Below are 17,180 nucleotides of genomic sequence, written 5' to 3'. Positions count from 1 at the left end.
AGCCTCTCATTTTTTGGTTTTAAGGCAGTGCTATGTGTGGCATGTGAATACTTTCTGTTTTAAGAAGGCATCATTGTGCATGTCTTGCATTTGAGAAGGGCTCTTTGCCTCCTTTTGCCTTAACCAATAGCGCTCATTTGCTTTGTTTTCTTTCCTTACTGTACTCTAGTTGGTTAAGGTCTTGCATATTGCTTTAAAATAGGTGACCAAAACATGCTTCCTACTGATTCCTTACTAAGGGATACTTGACCAGATGCAAATTTCGCAGGATTTTAAATATATAGAATTAATATTTTTATAATTTTCATTAAACTATAACCTGGGAAGGAGCTTCTCTACCCCGGCATATATAATCTAAATGTTTTATGAATTTGTCATATTATAGCAATGTATGGAACTATGAAATATGTTTGTTCTTTATAAACTCTTGTTAATAATAACACAGTCATAGGTAAGATGATTTAAAAGAAGGCAAAGGCTCTGGGCACAGTACAAAAAGCTGAATCATTGAGGGCATGGTATTAGATTAGCTGTCAGGTAAGTCATTTCAATGAACAGCCAGTATGTAATGTGCTAATTAAGGCTCTTTCCGCTACAGTGACCTGCCAGGGCTGCATCGGTTTGTAATTTAGAGCAATAGCTTTAACCTGTGTCTTATCTATTACTTTGTTTTAATGAAGCTATGAACTAGATGTCTCTGGGAGGTCAGAGCTGACAAATCAAGTGCAAAAGATTAAAGAAGAAGTAGGGGAATGTTAAAGAGCCAATGTCCATTATACTATTTTCTGATTTATATGTAAGTGATCCAGTACAGATTGAGAACACTTTATTTAAGCATCAGACACATACACAACCATATACCTTTTCCAATTGAAATGTTTGGTGTGTGAATAAATCTGCTAAATGCATACTTTGAAATGTACTTAATATAGTACAGGTATGGGACCTGTTATCTAGAATGCTCGGGGCCTGGAGTTTTCTGGATAAGGGATTTTTCCATAATTTAGATAACGATGCATTAAGTCCACTAAAATATTATTTAAACATTAAATAAACCCAATAGGAATATTTGCCACCAATAAGAATTTGTTATATCTTAATCGGGACCAAATACAAGGTGCTGTTTATTATTACAGAGGAGGTCATTTTGTAATGTTACTGACATATCAGGAAGCCCTTCAGAGCTGGTATAATTTTGCAGCATCAGTTTCACCAAATATTAACTAACCATCAGATGGAATCTGTCTCAAGAATTTTGCGAAATGCATTGACGTCAATAGGCGTTTATACGCCTGACAATTTTTACGCACACAACAATCGCTCCAAATGCATTAAAGTCAACGGGTGTTTTTTCTTATGGTGACTTTTTTTTTGTCTTAATGCATTAAAGTCAATGGGCTTTTTTTCTTATGGCGGACTTTTCTCTTAATACATTAAAGCCAATTGGCGTTTTTTCTTATGTGATTTTTTTTGTCCAAATGCATTAAAGTCAATGGGCGTTTATTCTCAGCAAATTTTTTCAGCAGCGAGTTTTCCTGCAGTTTCGCAAAAAAATTTGCACATGGCAAAATTTAGAGTTTCGCCACAAATTCATGGCTGGTGAATAAATTCGCTCATTACTAATCAGAAGTTGCCAGTGGCATGAAACAACCCAGGTTCAGAACCTTTTGAATGTGATCAGTAGTCAAACAAAAAAGTAAACTTGCTGATTTTTCAACTGGCAAATTATTTTATTTTAGGGTTAAAAATGTATTAGTTAACTAATGCAGTGTAGGGCTTTAACTCAGAGGTACTATGCCAGTGTTCCAAGGGTTATATGAAGGCACTATTAAGACCTCACCCATAATAAAGCTCCCTCCCTTAAATAATCTAATTGTTTATGGGTCCCATTAACGGTCTGCACAATATTACAAGGATCACAAGTGTCCATATCTTAGTGGTTGTGGCTCAGCATACCACCCTTAGGACTCTTACACACGGACGTTTTTTCATGCACTCATGCTGCGCCCCACCTGCGGTTGCAACTTACATGCGTCTGTGTGAGTACAGCCCCCTTCACAATAATTGAGTGCGTCTACTCCTGTACTCCCCTGCGGCTGAACAAAGAAAGCGCAATGCAGGAGAGCGTAGCAAAAAAACGCCTGTGTGTAAGAGCCTTTATTCTGCTGAATGTTTTGCTTTGATTTAAAAAAAAAATTTGGAGTAGGAGTGAAACCAAATCCTTTAGACCATATGTTCAGTTCAGGAGAATGAAAGGGGTTTAAGAAAAAAAAAAGGAGGAAGTATTATTTTGCAAATTTCACAAATATTTCACCAGTTTTTTCCTGCGAAATTTGTTGGCGAAGTGAAACAGGACAAATTCGCCCATCACTGCTGAGAATGTCAGCAATGTGTGTTTGAGGAATACAGATGGTTAACAATTTCCCTTTATTTCTGAGCTGTCACAAGGTGATGGAGGTCTTTGGCTTTTAATGACTAAACCTTAATACAGCAGATCAAAGATATCTTTACATACAGTCTAACTGTACAGTCACACCCCCATTCTTAACGTTTTTACTACCCATTAGATGCAATCTATGGGTCAAAATTTTTCTTGAATGGTTACGATCCTTCACTGGTTTATGTTCTTTCTTGGTATTTTCCACTGCAACCTGTCTGATATTATTTTTTAATATTTGTTCCCCTCATGCTATTAAAAACACACAATTCTGAGACTTACTGCAAGTTCTAAGAATGTGACAAACCATAATATTGCTCAATATTTAACCAATCATATCTTAGTGCTATAGTACAAGTATGGCATCCATCAATCAGAAACCCATTATCCAGAAAGCTCTGAATTATGGGAAGGTCAAATCCCATAGACTTAATTTTAATCAAATAATTAAAAATTGTAAATGTTTTCTTTTTGTCTGTAATAATAAAATAGTAAATTGCACTTGATCCGAACTAAGATATTATCAATAATTAAAAATTGGTGATCCAAATTACAGAAAGATCCAGAAACCCCCAGGTCCCAAGCATTCTGAATAACAAGTCCCATACCTGTACATTGTGTTAAATAACAGCAATCAGTATAGCAGCATTGACGAGAGTGCAGACTTCGTGACCGGATTTCAATGTTCCTCAGATTTCATCTTGTAAGTACTGTAAAATGGATTATTATTTCTTAGAGGTGAAAAAAGACACATTATTTATAGCCTTTTGCCTTATAAGAGATGTTCCAAGCAGAACAAGCATTATTAGCCCTTCTGGAATAGGGAAAGTTAAGCTTAGATGAAACTAACTCCCTTGCTTCTTAGAAAAATCTGAATTTCTACCAGATGTGCCTCATTGATTGGTTTAGCGGAGCTGGAAGGGTGTATTCACTTGGTTGAGAAGACTGGGGTTTAATCCCAAACCAGCCTCAGCTGTCTGAAACCGTACTTATTGATTACAGAAACAGACTGAAATTCTCACTTTGTAATACAATATTTTAATTACTGCTTCATTCTGTAACTGACCTCTAGTTCATTAGTGTTTTCTTAACTCTTACACAGCCAGAAGTATGAGTTTGGTGGTGGGGAGGAATTGTTGATCAGTGAAGTTTCAACAGGACACCTATATCATGACAACCTTAAGGGTTTGAAGTGGAAGCCTAGGGTGATTCTATGGGATGTATTTATCAAAGAGTGAAGTTAAAGAATACCACAGTCTGCTAGAGTGAAATTCTGCCACTCTCCATTCATTCCTATGGGATTTTGAAAGGCGTATTTATCAAAGGATGAACTTTCATTTGCATCCATTGATAAATACTCTTTTAAAAATCCCATTGAAATTAATGGAGAGTGGTGGCGTTTCACTCTAGAGGACTGTGGTGATCTCTAACTTCACTTTTTGATAAATATACCCCATTTGTCTTGAGATAAGCATAAACTTTGACTAATAAATGCAGGGTCCTTTTATCTAAATATAGATCTGTAAAATAATCTGGAAGCACTTTGGATGCAGTTTTTTTTCAAGTACATTTTTCTAGTACATACAAAAGAGATGCACGTTTTACAATGCTCACTACTGATTTTGAAAGCTCCTTATGTCCAATATGCATAGAATTAGTCAATAACGTAGAATGTGGAAACCCCAAAAGATAAACAATCCATACTCAATTTCTTATAGCTTTTGTCTAAAAGCCTTGTTTTACTGAATTTGAATCCCAGAATTTTTTTTTAAAGTTGTTCAAGGAGCTTGTCAGGCATTGTGGAGATGGGTAAAAGCACATGGAAAAGTAATGTAGACTAGAGAAATTATTTCAATATTAGGAAAATGTTGTTAAATGAAATAAAATAATTTTTCTAACATGCTTGCTGTCTGAGTTCCATTTTCCATTTCCCCATATTAAATTCCTTTTGTCCTTAGACAAATTAATCCATAGACAAATTAGAAAACATAACCTTTTCATTCTGAAATAATTTACCACCTTGTCTACTGCAACTAACTCCTCTTTATAGTTAAAGATAATCATCATCATCATTTATTTATATTGCGCCAACAAGATACACAGTGCTTTACCTTAGTTATAAATGGTGGATAACAAACAAGGGTTACAGAGTACAATAGGATTACAGGGCCCTACAAATTAGAGTTTACAAACTAAAGGTTAGGGTACAATTGAGGCATTAGAATTTTAGAAAAAGTTTGTGATTTTTGATACCGCAATGATTTAAGGTTAATTAAGGTACATTGAATAAGCTTCTTTAAAAAGGTGGGTCTTTAAGGAGCGCTTGAAAGTTTGGAAGGAAGGAGAAAGTCTGACAGTTCAAGGCAGAAAGTTTCAGAGAAAAGCAGAAGCCAGAGAGAAGTATTGTAGATGAGAATGGGCAAAAGTGATGAGAGGAGAAGCGAGGCGAAGATCAGAAGCAGAATGAAGGTAGCATGAAGGAGTGTATTTGGAGATCAGAGATGAAATATAGGGAGGGGCTTCATTATTAAGGGCCTTGAATGTGAGTGTTAGTAATTTTGAATTTGATTCTAAAGGAGATTGGGAGCCAGTGAAGGGACATGCATATGGGAGCAGCTGATAATTCAAGTGCATCTCAATTTTTAATGTTGCAGTTAGCTTTGAGGATACTTGCCAATCCCTGTAGCAGCCACTATAGAAAAATTAAATGTAAAAATGTTCTCAACTAAGGGGCCTAATTCTAAAATGTTTTATGATACCAGCAATGGTTTCCTGTTTCTCTTGTCTTACCCATCTCCCAATCATCCTTACCAGAATACTTTTGGGCAACCCCCTGTTGGATTTCTCTGATGAGATCAGAATACATCTTACCCCTTCAACACAAATAACAGTTTATTAAAAATGTAATTTTCACGTTTTGTTTCTAATTTGAATTACTTTTGAATTAATAAAAGTGTGTTTATTTATTAAAAAACACAGTGAAATCCCACTCTACCCATCACTTTTAATGAGTCTCAAATAGATCTCAAAAACTTGGATGGAAAAATAGCTTGAATTTGCTTATGCAATTCCCGTTGACTTCTACATGAAATTGCCTGATTTAGATGCTAAATTTTATATATTTCTTTTTATATATCTAGCGCACCCGTAGGTGTAGCTTTTGCTGTGTATTAAGGCTGTGTGTGACCAGGCTAAAACTGCTTGTAGTGTGCCCTGGACCCCCAATGTACCCGTGAAACTCCCTGCAAAACTCCCGGTACCTGGTGTAGATCAATGCAGCCGGATATTCAGCCAGACAATTTCTTCGCAGTAAACTATAACTTGTTTATTAACAGAGAACAGTGGCAAGGTCGTAGTTCACAAGCACTTCGATGTTCACAGTAATTATATAGTAGCTTCAAACAGTAGTATTCCCTCCAGGGGGTACAAGGTACAGCAGACGTGCTAATATTCAATATGTATCAAAGTTACAACAACAATAGACTTGGGAATAGTTACTACTCTCACTGGGCACTATCCCTCTGGTGAAGCACTAAGGCATGGGTTTCTCAGCCTGGGGTCTTGAATCTTGGCACCGGCCTTGGTCCTCACCTCACCCACTGTATTCAGCCTGGGGTCTTGGGTCTTGGTATCCTATCTGGTCCTCAACTCACCCACTGTAGTCCCTGCTCCAGTGGTTCAAATACCACGGGGTCCTAACCCCACTATTTCTCCTCGTTGGAGCCACATCTGCTCACTAGCTACCCTGTGCTGATTTTCACTCCTAGAGCGACTATTACTGTATTACTATCACTATCTTACACTTACTAATTTTTCCGGCAGACCTGGACCTGTAGTACCTCACAGTGAGGCAAAGTCCCAGGACAGACCCAGACCGCATGGTGCTAAACCCTTTTATATTGACAAACAGTGCCATCTAGTGGACAAACTCCATGAACTATGTGGACCCAGCAAGGGACATAGCTGCCAGAGTTAACTAAAGGGCCCTTAGGTGTCCTTTACCAAGGGAAATGCCTGAGATAAATACACCCAAATCTCAGGGTCTCTACATATAAATTTTTACATAATTTTTGCAATGTTGATTAATCTGCCCCTTAAACTAAAATATTACTTTTCCCTAGGAACTGTTTTACCCATTTTCTCACTTGTTCCTTTGTTTGTATATCTACTAATGTTGTCTAGATATTGTTAGAACTACATCTAAACTACATCTAAATGATTGATGATATTTGAACTGAAAATTCTAACAACCACTGCCATAAAGCATAAACGTGTGTACAAAATGCATGAGCTTATGTAAACGGTAGGTATTAGGATGGCCACCTGATCTATTTAAAAGATCAGAATCAGTCTGTTTAAATGTGTTGTAATATATGGACATGGGTGATATGGGTGAGTACAAAGGAGTCATATACGCTTCCTGTAAAAATAGGCACAGCCATAGCCACATCCTTTATTTGCAATTATATCAGCATTCAGCATAGAGTGAGTAAGGCAGATACACTCAAAGTCAGTTTAACTCCATGCACTCGTCTTTTTGATTTCCCAGCAGTATGAGTTATCCTTACCAGGATGGAAAAATAAGCATATCCAATCTGATGACTCAGAGAGAGCAAATAATGAAACATCCTTATGGCTGGCTGGTCCTGCTAGTAATTGAGAATACAACACTGACATTCAGGAGGAAAAGCTCTATGTTTACTGTCCTCTTAATGAAAAGAACTAAACCCTAAATACACTACACTGTAGAACAGGGCAGTGAAAAGATGCATGCAGTTATATATAGCCCACAGATGCCCATTTAGCTGTTGCTACTGGTTGCTGGGCACAGTTTTAAGTTAGAAGTCTGCAGATTTACATTGAGTATATATGGATATATAGGTATTATTCAGGATAAATAACAGAATACAGATACCCATAATAAAAAGACCTTACCATAAAAGCTCTTCAATCGTGTTAAAAGGATCCTGCTTATTTGCAATACCATGTTAAAACAGGGAAATTAAAACATATAGGGGCAAATTCACTAAAGGGTACATTTTCGCCAGGCGCTAATTTGCTACCACTACACTAATTCACTAAAATGCAAAGTTGTGTCTCTACAGCTGAACGCTGGCGAAGTTTTCGCTAGAATTAATTCGTCAGCACAAGCATTTCATAGCGAATTTTTGCTAAAGCTCATTTCTGCCAAACAAAAACTTCGCTAGTACACTTACGCTTATTAGAGATGTTGATGCAAAAGCTTTAAGTGGCCACTTATTATTAAGAATGTTCAAGGAAACAGAATAAAGGCAAAAGAGATCCTCTAATGCCCTAGCCATGAGCCCACCCTAAAACAAATGGAATTCTCCTCAAATGGTAGAAAAATGTTAAAATATTAAATTTTAATTGTTATAACTTTTAAAGATAATCCTGCTTTAAAATATGAAAAAACTCCAACATTTTTTAAACATTTTATGACTTTTCGGCATACAGGATATGATGTCACTAACATAAGATTGAGGAGGATGTAGCTTCATTTTATCAGTTTGCAGCTCTAAGCTGGCAAAGGAAACTCTGGCGAAACTCTGGCGAAAGAGGTAACGCTCTGTAAAATTCGAGTGAAAATATGTGAAACCGTCACAAGCGAATTGTCCTCTATGCCTGTTAGTAAATTGAAGATATCCCTGCAGATGAGATTTCTGGCAAATTTTCACTAGCGACGCCCAGTTTGCCCTTTAGTAAATCGGTCCCATACAGGAATATTTCTCCTACGCCATTTAATATTTTTCACTTATGCTTAAGTTTGTGATTGTGCCACATGCCTAGCATCAGTAAATATTATAGGGCACACTATAGAGCACATGTTACCAAACACAGGAGTATTTTCTTCTGCTGTTCTCTTTCTCTCTGATCAGTTATGTCTATTCATTTCATAGACTATGCAGATCTAGGACAAACTCAACAAACTCAACAAATGGCTGCTGAAAAATGCCTAACGCATTTCGTGGATCCCCTAATCATAGGCTAGGTTAGCCTATGATTAAGGGATCCACTCCCAAAATGTATTTCTCAGCAGCCTGCCAATAAACCTTTGTCCAGAAGTGGGGACACTGAGGACTGAGCACCTGGCCAGTGGAAGAGCGGTGGAGCTGGAGTGGTTTCCCTTTGGATTTATTTCATTATATAGATTTTGGGTTACCAGCTTTTCTGGAAAAAATACTGGCCTTCCTATATGTTTAACCTTTTTGGTAACATGGCCAGTAAAATACCAGGCAGGTGCCAACCAAATGCAGTACACACAGCATTTTAGATACCCTAATCCCTCTTTTTGTGAAAAGTCTAGTATTAGACAAACACAGGCATGCAGGCATAAGAGTTACTGTCTGCACTATGGTTACAAGTGACGTAGAATACACTACAGAGCACTAAATTGTATGATAAGCAAACATAGCTTTTATGGCACTGATTTTACTAGGTAATGTCATGAGGATATTGTGAATCACAGGGGCATATACTTAATATTGTTAATTATAAGGCTCATTTGCAATGTGATAAAATGAGCTCAAATTGGCATGCCTTTTACAATGCAGCATTCAATTTTTGGTAAACAGCACACAAGGTACGGACCTAGTTTTTTATTTAATTTGTGTGTTAATGGCATTGTTTCCAGCACACTGTGTCCATAACAGCATTAGGTTGCGAATAGCTTGGAGAAAGTCAACTGTGAGTGGGCGCAAAATGCTAAGGGAACCTCAGAAGTGTCGCCCACTACAGGTTGGCGTTAATTGCATGGCTTCTTTGTATCTTTGCTCCTTGAACTTTTCAGTTGCATGCAATTTATCAGAGACTGGATAGGCACATTGGTGCTGTGTTTGTGTATGTAAGGATGTAAAAGAATAAAGTGAATAGTTTGTGAATAGTGCTGCACAATTTTGCAATTTAGCCCTTGTATCATTTGGGGTTATATTATTGTTCACACCACTTTATGTTGGTTTTTGGCTTTAGGTCCTCTTTAACAAGGAATTTTAACTGAACCCTCTATATAGGATTCAGATGCTTAGTTATTAGGCTGCGGGATAGTCTGTCTCTTTTGGCGATTATTACATTTATATTGAGATTTCCCTTTTTAGCTTTCTTCTCACCTGTGTTAAAAGGCCTGTAAGTAATGTCAGTCCTGCATAAATCTGGCTTTTAACTAACATCAATTCTTCATCTCTCTGGCATCTTAATGCACTTTAAATGATGGTTCATCCTACTAGGCAGAAGATAAGCACAAATACAGTGATGTATGCTTCCTCACTGTGTTGCTCAGTATGCCATCAGCTTCTACAGACTGTATCAATGTCTCCCAGGGAATTTTTCTTAAAAACATACAATTTAATCAAAGATAATAACTAATAGACCTGTCACACATGCCCTGCTATACCCCCTTAAAATTCAAGGTTGTACTTTAGAGTTTAGTATATCTAACTCTAACTTACAGGTACAGGAAAAATCAGTGGGCACAATGGCCGCATATCCACTTTTTGCCTGAATAATTAGAATGCTATATGAGCAAGGAACACTGCCCAGGGAACACTCTATACACATCCCCTCAGTGTAGCACAAGGTGATGGATAAATATTACTTGATGTCAAGTTGGAAAAAAACAGTATTCCCTTCAGTTCTTAAGCTAGATTTAACAACTAGCATTTCCGTTGCCAACAAAAGATGCATTTTTTTGTTTGGGGTTGTAGTTAAATATAATTTTGCAAAAAAGAATATAAAGTTATATAATGATAAGTAAGTGACAGCATACTGCTCAGTATGATAAACAAAGCTCTCTGGCCATTCACAGTTGACTCCGTGGTGAAATCTGCTATCACAGCTATCACTTCCATCTGCCTTGTACAAACAGAATGTTATGACAATACAGGGCTATAGGGAACAGATTCACTTTAAACAGACAGTTGATCTTCTGATCTCCTTGTATGCATTATTTAAGGGCTATGTATCCTGGTGCTCTTGGGCTTTAGAATTTGAAGCCACTGTCTATTAGAAAACTTAGCTAATTGTCTATAGTCTGGCGGCTGTTGTTAATGGAAGAATACACTTAAGAGAACAAAAGTAATCACTTTAATTTGTACAAATCTTAAAGAATTTGTACAGGCAAAATAAACTGGAAGGAAAATACTTTTACTTTTTAAATGTGTTCAGTACAATATACATACAGATTACTATGTAGCCACTTCCATGTATGATAATAATAAAGTGCTCATCAACTGTCAAGTAATTATTAAATAAACTGAAAATACATTAGGGTGAAGATTCATTTGCCAAACACAATATAATTATAAGGGTTCTTAATTTTTTCAAATTGTAGAAAGCTAAGAAATGGAAGGGTCTTCTTAGGGTCTTGGAGTCTTTTCTCCAGTAAGTCTTCCTTTGGTGACAGTGTCAGGTTTGAATGTAGGGTCGCACATATACGTACATGGGACAGGTATCATCAATCTTCGTCTTCAATGAATAGCCAATAGATATGTCTGGCTTTAAAGGTACTCCAGTAATAAAAATGAAATTGGGTAAATTTATAGTAAACATATAGTATTGGGTATAAATGTTTACAATATAGTTAGCAAAAATGTAATCTATAAAGGCTGGATTGAGCTAATTTCAAGTCATTTAGTTTGTACATAAATGAAAGATTTCATTGTTTAATGATATGTGATTTATTGTGAATGACAGGCCCCTCTTAAAGGGGAATATAATTAAAAGTCGCAGGCATTATTTAAAATGGCATCTTTGCGAATGTTTACCAAAAGCCATAAGTTCACAAACTTTACGATGAAGTTGTTGAGGTCTTTAATCAGTTAAAAAGGATGCAAACATGGTTGCTAACGTTCGCAAGTATCTTTGCACAGGTTTTTTGCGCTAGCGAAACATATTACATTTCCCTGTAAGGGTTTTAAAGTCTTGGCTCCAGCTGAACTTGCCATCTTTGCTCAGGGGCCAGCTTCAGGATGGTAGTGGATGGGGGCTTGAACTGCAACACAAGGGTATGGAGCTTGAATATCAACCTGTCATCATCATGTCTGACAGCAGCTATTTTGGGGATTCTGAACAAACAGAAGATGTGTCTGCCCTTAAGTTTAAGTCACCAAATGATCAGAATATAATATCCCTCTGGTTCTAGTCAAATCATCCCAACATTGCATTCCAGATATTAGTAAATAAAAATAGAATAACAATTACAAAAGTTTTGAAGTATTATACTTAAACTTACGGAGGTAGCAATTTGTTGGAGGCCTGGCCATACTCTCCTGACACAGCACTGCTCCAGTGTTCTGCTCGCTGAGCGAATAATGGACTGAGATTAAATAGTGACCATGTTCTTCATATATATGTTCCCAGCTGTGGGAAGGAAAAAGGGAATGACGTTTATAAAAAATTGCTGTGTTCATAAGTTCAGAAATGCAATAGCAAATCCCTGGTACAGTGATTTATGTGTATGGATACAATATGGATTGATAGATAGATAGATAGATAGATAGATAGATAGATAGATAGATAGATAGATAGATAGATAGATAGATATATTAAAGAGATGCTGTGATGATTTTTATGGTGTAGTTTATATTTATAAATGACACTGTTTACCCTGCAAATTAAATGTAAAATTTCATTGCTGAACCATCAAGTATTTTTTTTATTTTTAGTTAATATTTATTGTATTAGTTAATATTTAGTAATATTGGTGTGTAGGCAGCCATCTCAGGTCATTTTGCCCAGCCATGTGCTTTCAGAAAGAGCCAGTGCTGCACAATGGAACTGTTTTCTGACATGCAATTGTTTCTTCTACTCAATGTAACTGAAAGAGTCGTAGTGAGACATGGATTTTTACTATTGAGTGCTGTTCTTATATCTAACAGGGAGCTGTTATCTGATTATTAGTTACATTCCCATTGTTCTGCTGATGGGCTGCTGGGGGGGGGGAGGGAGGGGTGAGATCACTCCAACTTGCAGTGCAGCTGTAAAGAGTAACTGAAGATTATCAGAGCACAAGTCACATGACCAGGGGCACCAGGGAAACTGACAATATGTCTAACCCCATGTCAGATTTCAAAATTTAATTTAAAATAATCTGTTTAATCTTTTGAAAAACTGATTATAGTGCAGATGTTTGCTGGAGCAGCACTAATGCGTTTTGAAAAAAACCAAACATGTTTTACAATGACAGTATCCCTTTAACTATTAAAGGGGACCCGTCACCCAAAGAAATTATTCAAAATCCTATTTTATCACATTCGTCAAGCAAAATGAACTTTAATTACACTATATAAATTATTTTAATCTTGTTTCCTTCAGTCTGGGATTTCAAAATTATAGCAAGCAGGCAGCAGCCATTTTGTGCACCCTGTTATTAAAGGGATCCTGTCATCGGAAAACATGTTTTTTTCACATCAGTTAACAGTGCTACTCCAGCAAAATTCTGCACTGAAATCCATTTCTCAAAAGAGCAAACAGATTTTTTTTTATATTCAATTTTGAAATCTGACATGGGGCTAGACTTGCGCCTGCACTTTAGGAGAGAAATGCTTTCTGGCAAGCTGCTGTTTTTCCTTCTCAGTGTAACTGAATGTGTCTCAGTGAGACATGGGTTTTTACTATTGAGTGTTGTTCTTATATCTACCAGGCAGCTTTTATCTTGTGTTAGGGAGCTGCTATCTGGTTACCTTCCCATTGTTCTTTTGTTTGGCTGCTGGGGGGGGGAAAGGGAGGGGGGTGATATCCCTCCAACTTGCAGTACAGCAGTAAAGAGTGATTGAAGTTTATCAGAGCACAAATCACATGACTTGGGGCAGCTGGGAAATTGACAATATGTCTAGCCCCATGTCAGAATTCAAAATTGAATATAAAAAAATCTGTTTGCTCTTTTGAGAAATGGATTTCAGTGCAGAATTCTGCTGGAGCAGCACTGTTAACCGATTCATTTGTGGAAAAAAAAATTTCCCATGACAATATCCCTTAAAGGCAAGCCTTGTGTCATCTCAGAATCTTGTTTGTGCACCAGAATGGGGGACCCAATGTTCATTTCCATGCCCTGGATACACAATTAAATGGTTAAGAGAACAGGGGAATCTGTGGAGAGCTGTGACATCTAGGAAGTGCTGAATGGAAAGTGAAAGTAATTGTCTGCCCAGCCTCTATGCCATTGGCATAGAGTAGGGGCAGACAATATTTGATTGACAGCAGAGATTTTTAAATGAGCTTACAGCAGCTATGAATGCATTAATAAAAAATAGAAATTGGATTTCATGTTTAATTTGAAAAGGACTTTTATTATACAGATTTTTGTGTCTGGGTGACAGGTCCACTTTAAAGGGGCTGTTCACTGTTAAATTAACAATTTGCAGCTGGTTTTAATTTTGTATTATTTGTTTGTTTTCTTCAAATATTTAGCTTTTTTTTCTGCAGCTCTCCGGTTTGAAATTTCAGCAGCTTTCTGATTTCTAGGGTCAGGTTTACCTTAGCAACCAGGCCGTGGTCTAAATAAGAGACTGGAATATGATTAGAAGAGGGTCTGAATAGAAGATATGGAATAAAAAGTAAAATTAATAGTAAAATTGTAAGCTCACAGAGCAATAATTTTTTAGCTTCCAGGGTCAGTGATCCCAATTTGAACACTGGGAAAAATGTAGAGGAAGAAGGCAAATAATTCAAAAACTATAAGAAATAAATGATGAACACCAATTACAAAGTTGCTCCTTCTATAACATAGTAAAATTTGAACCACCTCTTTAACTGGAATGCTTGCCATCTAGTGTGTGAATAAGGGGTCTTTTCATGATTGATGCTATACCTGTATACTACAGGCATAGGATTTATTATCTGGAATTCTTGGGTCCTGAGCTTTCCATATATGGGGTCTTTTCTTCAAAATATGAGTTTACTAAAAATCATTGAAACATTAAACAAACCCAACAGGATTGTTTTGCCACCAATATGGATTCATGCAGATTAGTTCAAGTACAAGGAGATCTTTTTCGTAAAAATCCAAATTATTTTCTTAGAGTGGACCCTACATGAGATGGCCTTTCTGTATTGTGGCGCTTTCTGGATAACAGGTTTCAGTATTAGGGATTCCATACCTGTATTTATATTTCTACAATATATTTACATTTCGCTAACCCATGAAGGTATTGAGCCAATCATCCAATGTGAACTTTTTCATTTGCAAAAAAAAACCAAATCAAAACCAAAGAAGCTCAGAAAAGCATTATACACAAAAACAATTAACAGAGTTATAATTATCTAAATAGCAATAACATGGAGGTAATTTAATATACGTTGCAATTACAAAAACATTTCACAATTACATTTTCTTTTATTAGGCAAAAATGCCATAACTGTTTTTTGCAAAGATTTTATTAGATAAATTTAAACGAGAAGGCTTGCTTTTTGGATATGACAACCTTGTCTCTTTGAAACAGAAATCCAATGTTTTCAATAATAATCTTTGGGGGAACATTCAGTTCTATTCACATTTTTCCTTCTGTTGTTCATGGGCACTGACCTTTTACAAGGCACAGAACAATAGGCCGATTATGCTAAACTTTGTCTTGTATGGAAGAGGCCAACTAAGGCAGCAGGTTGTGGGTCACACTGGGGGTACGTCAGCTGACCACTGTGCATAGACATTAAATTAAAGAACAGTGACATCATTAAGGGAATTGGTTCTTTAAGATTCAGAGTTCCATTCAGAAGAGAGTCACTGAACTGACAAAGGCTTTGGGTCATTACTTTTTCAGAGTGTAACCGTAATTTAATTTCCTTGCATTGTTTCCCTCTTTTTTTTAAAAAAAAATCTACCTTTCTTCCATAGTGCTTTAATTCTTGACCATGCTCCTCTATCTGTCTGAAAATAAATTTGGCATTTTTTCAGCTAAACAATTTCGATATGGCAGATTATACCGGTAATGCTAATGTAAGGAAAAAAAGGCTGAGGAAGACCATTGCAGCCATAGTTCCTATTTTGGTCAATTTAAATTACATCTTAAAAAATCAAAGGCAACAACAGCTGATGAATCACAAACCATTATTTTATTTCAAAATCCCATTTACCTCTTTGAGAATGTAAATACGTTTTTGTCATTGGGCTTGAAAACAGTCATAATGAACTGTGTAAGCATTGGATTTAATATTTAAACAAAGAAGATGAAGATTGTACTGGTGATATTTGTATTAGTCAGATACTGCCATCTAGAGGAATTGCAAGAGAAAAATTGCATTCTTCACAAGGTTTATGTCTTCTACACCATATCTCTACTTTTTACACTAAAATAAAAAATAAGAAAGGGGCTCTATTGATTAGTCAAGGAATATATATAATGTAATCAGCTTAGAGACAGTCTTTGAAACAACACAATCAATAGACCTAGCCGGAAAGGTAGATAAGGTCAGACAGCAGAGGACATGCGTCTTGGCCTGGATAGGGAGGTAAATAGAGAAGGCTTAAAGTGGTGAACTCTGTTTCCGAGGGACGTCAATAGCTATAACACAAAAAGGGTGAGCCATTTTGCCCTGTTCAATCACACCACCTATTACAGGGCAAATGGAAATTGCTTGCTGTACAATGTGTGCAAAAAATGGAAATATTCACAGAAGCATTTAAAGTTAAGCATTTGGACTACATCTCAAAAGGCACTTCTATTACCTAATGAAGTTGAGAATTACCAAAAGGAAGGCTAATTATACTTCATGCTTACACCTATGTGCTGGTGACAAATAACTAGGATAAATGTTTCTTTCCCAAGTTCTTATTACCCGCTGACTATCTGCTAACTGCAATGAATCCAGAGCGCTCCTAATTAAGGGAAGGCCAACTCCCATAGACTCTATTTTAATCAAGTCGCATTTTTAAAAAGTATTTCCTTTTTTCTGTAATAATAAAACAGTAGCTTGTACTTGATCCCAACTAACATATAATTAATCCTTATTGTAGGCTGAACAATCTCATTGGGTTTCATTAATGTTTAGATTTTAAGTAGACATGGAGGACTATTTATCAACAGTCTCCTTTTCAAAAACCTCTAAAACCACGACTAAACTCACTTTCTCTAAAACCACAAATGAAATTTATTGAAAAATCTGAATAAAAAAGTATGAGCGGGCAAAGTGGCAGAAAAGTCACAAAATCCATAACTTTTTCGAGTTGCTGCACAATAACTACAGCTGTTCCGTATTGTCGTACAAAGTCAGCTAAATTCCCCTAAAACCACAAATCAAAGGAAGATCCACCAGTTGCAAAAGGGAAATCTGCCATTGATTTTTGGGCAGGTTTTAGCTGGAATATTTTTGTATTTTAAATTGTCGCAGTTTTGTTGCATAAATAATGCCAAAAAAATCATTTTTTTCCAGCAATATTTTCGGATTTTTGTCATCAAAAAGATCTGAAAAATTTGTGTCTTAATAAATCAGGCCCTTAAAGTGATACTGACGCCAAAAAAATACTTTTTAAAATATGAATTTACATTAAAAGTTACCTATAGGTCAGGTTGAAATTTGAGAGGTTTGTTTTTGCAAGCAATTGTTAGTTTAAGTTTCTAAAATTGACTGTTTTGCCAACCTGACTCCCATCTCAGCCTGTCAGTTAGAGTTTTCAATACTAACGGACTCTTGCTGCTAAATATGGCAGCCCACTCATACAGGAACATGGAGCATCAGACAGGTAATGTAAAAGCATTGTGCGAATACTTTATGGCAAAGTTATGAGTAGATATAA

At 36.4% G+C, this 17,180-nt stretch overlaps 1 protein-coding gene across 1 annotated transcript in view; it reads right to left on the bottom strand.

The window, feature by feature from the left end:
* The window catches only part of LOC108695792 (heparan-alpha-glucosaminide N-acetyltransferase), a 208,757-nt gene that overhangs the window by 185,677 nt on the left and 5,900 nt on the right, over window positions 1-17,180 (bottom strand). The window contains exon 4 of the mRNA XM_041568935.1: window positions 11,682-11,809. Within this exon, the coding sequence (XP_041424869.1) occupies window positions 11,682-11,809 (128 nt within the window). The remainder of the gene's footprint in view (window positions 1-11,681; window positions 11,810-17,180) is intronic.

The sequence above is a fragment of the Xenopus laevis genome, chromosome 7L (genome assembly GCF_017654675.1).
Source record: "Xenopus laevis strain J_2021 chromosome 7L, Xenopus_laevis_v10.1, whole genome shotgun sequence".
Taxonomy (NCBI): domain Eukaryota; kingdom Metazoa; phylum Chordata; class Amphibia; order Anura; family Pipidae; genus Xenopus; species Xenopus laevis.
This window is presented reverse-complemented; position numbering and strand designations above follow the sequence as displayed.